Source organism: Daphnia carinata, chromosome 2 (genome assembly GCF_022539665.2).
Source record: "Daphnia carinata strain CSIRO-1 chromosome 2, CSIRO_AGI_Dcar_HiC_V3, whole genome shotgun sequence".
In the NCBI taxonomy this organism is placed as follows: domain Eukaryota; kingdom Metazoa; phylum Arthropoda; class Branchiopoda; order Diplostraca; family Daphniidae; genus Daphnia; species Daphnia carinata.
The window spans coordinates 988,595-992,664 of NC_081332.1; the positions used below are offsets into that span (position 1 = coordinate 988,595).

Sequence of the window (4,070 nt, forward strand, 5' to 3'; positions counted from 1 at the left end):
AATATGAAAGAATATCAACGACTTTACATAAGCAAGACGAATGCGAATAAGAAAGGGCCAGCGAGGTAAGTAATATTTTCTTGTTGCTCATATCAAGTTCGGTATTTCGTGTTTGTTTCATTTTTCAGGATCGACCAGCATCACCTAAAATGATTTAGAGAAACGGAGAGGAAAAGACATAGGAAAGACGACCAAGAAACCGAAATACTGTTTGATTCAAAAAAGATGCAAAAGGAAGATGCAAAAGCAACGTGAAAAACGAGAACGAAAGACGCGATTAATTCGAGAAAAAGGAGAACAGAATGCTGATTGTGAGATCAGTGATGGGCTATCATTCTTGGTTTATGGAATAGTTTAACATCAGCCTTGAGATTTGCTTTCCCAATCTGGAAAATACGCTGCAACTAAGAAGAAATAGCGTTTCCGCTATATCCTATAGATAAGATCAGATAAATAGATTCTTAAGTTACCATGCAAAAAAAAACTTTTTTTTTAATGAATGTCATTTCAAAACATCATCTAGGCATTTAAACCAGCTTATAGTTTACTCGGTATTTCATTCTAAGCCGCTATGCAAAGGCGAAAGGATGGGACATCAATTCTCCGGGACGATTCGATCATTTCTTCTTATTTTGGCGCTGTCTACGTGCTATCTCACGGCTGCTCCCCCTGATATGCAAGCAAGAATTGAACAACTTGAGAAAAACTATGTGAGTCCAAATTAATATCTTTTCTTGCTGCATTAATTCCTAATGTTTGACTTACGTGTTCGCTTAAAGATCAAAGTCAAAGAACATTTGGAAGGCAAAATTATTGATTTGGAGACAAAAGTCGGTCGACTGGAAGCTAAAATTGAAAAACAGGATTCACTTTTGGCTGTTCTGAAGAAAGGACATAAACCTTTGAAAGACAATATCGACATCAATCAACATCGTCGTCAGAACGCAACTCTTCGTACTTGCCATGAAATCCACGTCGCAAATCCGTCGTACCCCTCCGGTATGTACTGGATCGATCCAGACGGTCAAGGCATCGGTGATCCACCAATCCACGTCCATTGCGATATGGACGGAAAAAAGGCCCCTTGGTATGATCCGGGATGGATTGGTTTCGAAGGCACAACATACGTTTTGCATGACAGTGAATCGAAAATGGACATCGGAAATTGCACAGAACCTGGATGTTACTCGAGGCCAATCAAATATTACGCGAGCGATAGACAAATTCAAGCGTTGATTCAATTGTCCACAGTCTGCGCTCAAAACATTATGGTATTTCGATTAAAGCCCTGTTTTTGAATGATCGTTTGCCTTAAAACTGGCGGTTGGTGGTGCAGTACATATGCAAGAAATCGCCATTAAACTACAAAGGGATAGCCTACGCTTGGTGGATCGACAAAGACGGCAAAAACCACGGCTTTACCAATTGGCTGGGGACGTGCGACAAACTCCCTGATAAAGAAGTTTATGACCACGGTGCGAGCGATCTATTATTTGATTTTAAAAAAATATGAAATGATAATTCAAATCGATGCCAAAAATCCAGGTATCCATGTAGACAACATCAACAACAACAAGCGCCATCTGCCGTTTACGCGCTTCCATTTTAGTAATCCGCTGAACGGCTCCGGCCAACACCTAGTGACTCGGTTACGATGTCGCGGAAAGGCAAAAACGGAGGCAATGCCGAGATCGTGCGAGGATTTGTGGCGAATAGGACATACTCTCAACGGAATCTACTCGGTCAGGGGAGATAAACAAGTGGAAACTGTTTTCTGCCAATTCGATAAACGACCGAATGAACAAGGTAATAGATCAATGGTTACACGTGGATTGTCACGTTTTTATTTGATGAACGTTATTGGACATATATTGATCAACAGGTTATCAAACATGGATCGGATATGTCGATGTGAAATCTTTGCCGACATATTTCTCCGTCCAGAAGAATCAGTTGTTCAGAACACCGGGTGTTGCTATACCATTTGAAATCGAAAAGGTTAACATCGGCAATAGCATGAATTTAAAAACGGGAATATTCACCGCACCACGGGATGGCATTTATTTCTTCTCCTTCAACGGATTGGTCAGTAGTCTCCCGAATGTGAATGAATCGGGTCACCTCGGAGTAAGTCTTTTTTTAAACGCAATCCAAGTTACTAAAAGTTATCAATATGAGGATAACGTCACCATGCTCAGCGATCGCCCACTGACACTTCAGACAACGTTGAAATTGAAAGCCAACGATCGTGTTTGGTTGCAGATTGGCTTGGGACCGACGAACTCTCTGTTTGATGACTATAACGGATATGTTCGCTTTACAGGTTTCATGTTGGACGAGGTATTTGCAGTGCCTAAGTGAGGAACTTAGTTCGTATTTGTATTAGTGTGGTTTTATATTTTTTTTACGGGTGTAGGAAACTTAGCTTGAGGCTTTCGCCTCTCCGGGAAAAATCAGATATTTGCCTCCACGAAATCAAGAGCGTAGATGTTCGCGTTTCAATGTAAAAATATTCGAGTTGAAAATAATAGTCATTCGACCCGTGTTGTTGATGTCAAAGGTCTGCCCTTGGCCAACGGAATCTTGTCCAAGACGCCCGCCATCATTTCAAACAACCTGTTTTTTTTTGCAATTGATACAAGATGCAGAAGAACAGCTGTTGATTTTTTAAAAAATGTTACAGGATAATGTTAGAGGAACGCCCTGACCTCCGCACGACAACTCCATTGCGGTGTTTGAATGAATACGCTCTGGCTTTGACCGTGTAGGTTCCGCGAAACCCAAATCAGACCCAGAGGCAATGCCCATAATTATCAACTGTTTTGATTTCACCGTCGTCTCAAAAGCCAACTTGCATCTATACCAAGGTCACCATGGGCTCCTCTTCTTCCTCATTTTCGTCGTTTCTCAAAACATGTACCGTTCATTTCCAGTTGGAATTTTATTTTCCTGAGGCCGAAAACTTTCGTGAATGGTACGTTGTGGTGCCGAAGCGTTCATCGGCTATCACCGACAGTTTTCACAGCTGAAACGAAACGCTTTTATGGTTGATGCCAAATAGTTTAATGAGCATGAGAAGCACGGTGAATACATTATTTTCTTAATTATTAGAAATTCTTAAATTCAAAATCATTTCCTAATATGAAATTCAGTTTAACATTTCGTATTTCCATCGCCATCTTTTCTCGATTCATTATTTTATTTTGTTCCTAGCGTGATTTGGCAATGTTGTCGAGGAGCTGGAGTGGGGGTAAAAAAAAGCGCGAAATTGCGCTTCACCAACTGATTAGTTTCATCATTGCCATTTTGACTGGCATCCACAAAGGATGTGTTACGTGTCGCTTTCTACTCGTCTCACTTTCTGTTTCTGTATTGTAAGGGTTTCAGTGTTGAAGACAAAAGTTTTCGGTCACAATCGGCTGGCAAACAAGTGTTGAAATCATATGATGTATCAAATGTAAAAAAAGACTGCGATGGCAAGTCGGTCAGCTGATTGAGAGACAGTTGGCGCCCTCGACGGGAGTGCATCAACCAAGACCCAATCGCCCAGTGTAAAGCAGATAGTTCATCGATGGCTGTGCTGCGTTTGAATGCAATTCATAACGGAAGAAGTTATCTGTTCTTTTTCCAGGTTAGTTTTTAGATATATTTTTTTTTGCCTTCGTTTTGCATGTATCATCGTACAATGGCATCTCAGAAGGGCCTAAAATCTCGGGCTCTCCTCTCTCCCAGTTATTTGGCTGTGATTTTTTTTTGAAATTGCAACCGTTTATTTTTTGTTTTCCTTTGATTGATTTGCGAGAAATCCTTTAAAATGATGCAGTGTGAGAATGCGCCGATTCCGTCTTTTTCGCCCATTAATGGTCGGCCTTATCTTCCAGACCTTTTTTTTTTCTGGCCACATTTCGCCATTTTGGCGCCATTTTTGCTTCGATGGCGCCATAGAATGAGGGGTATCGTTGACACTGTATTGCTCGAACTGACGAACAATGCAAGTGGTCTGTGTTTTTGTTAGAAGTGGGGAAACATAATCTGTTTTCTCAATCATCAAATGGCTTGGCAGAATCGTT

At 41.0% G+C, this 4,070-nt stretch overlaps 1 protein-coding gene across 1 annotated transcript; it reads left to right on the forward strand.

Moving 5' to 3' along the window:
- Positions 1-553: 553 nt before the first annotated feature.
- On the forward strand, positions 554-2,518 carry LOC130699601 (uncharacterized). Its single transcript, XM_057521846.2, has 5 exons — positions 554-710; positions 780-1,271; positions 1,337-1,475; positions 1,546-1,806; positions 1,883-2,518. Exons 1-5 carry the CDS (start codon positions 588-590, stop codon positions 2,359-2,361), a joined length of 1,494 nt encoding a protein of 497 aa, XP_057377829.1. The 5' UTR covers positions 554-587; the 3' UTR covers positions 2,362-2,518.
- The last annotated feature ends 1,552 nt before the right edge of the window (positions 2,519-4,070 follow it).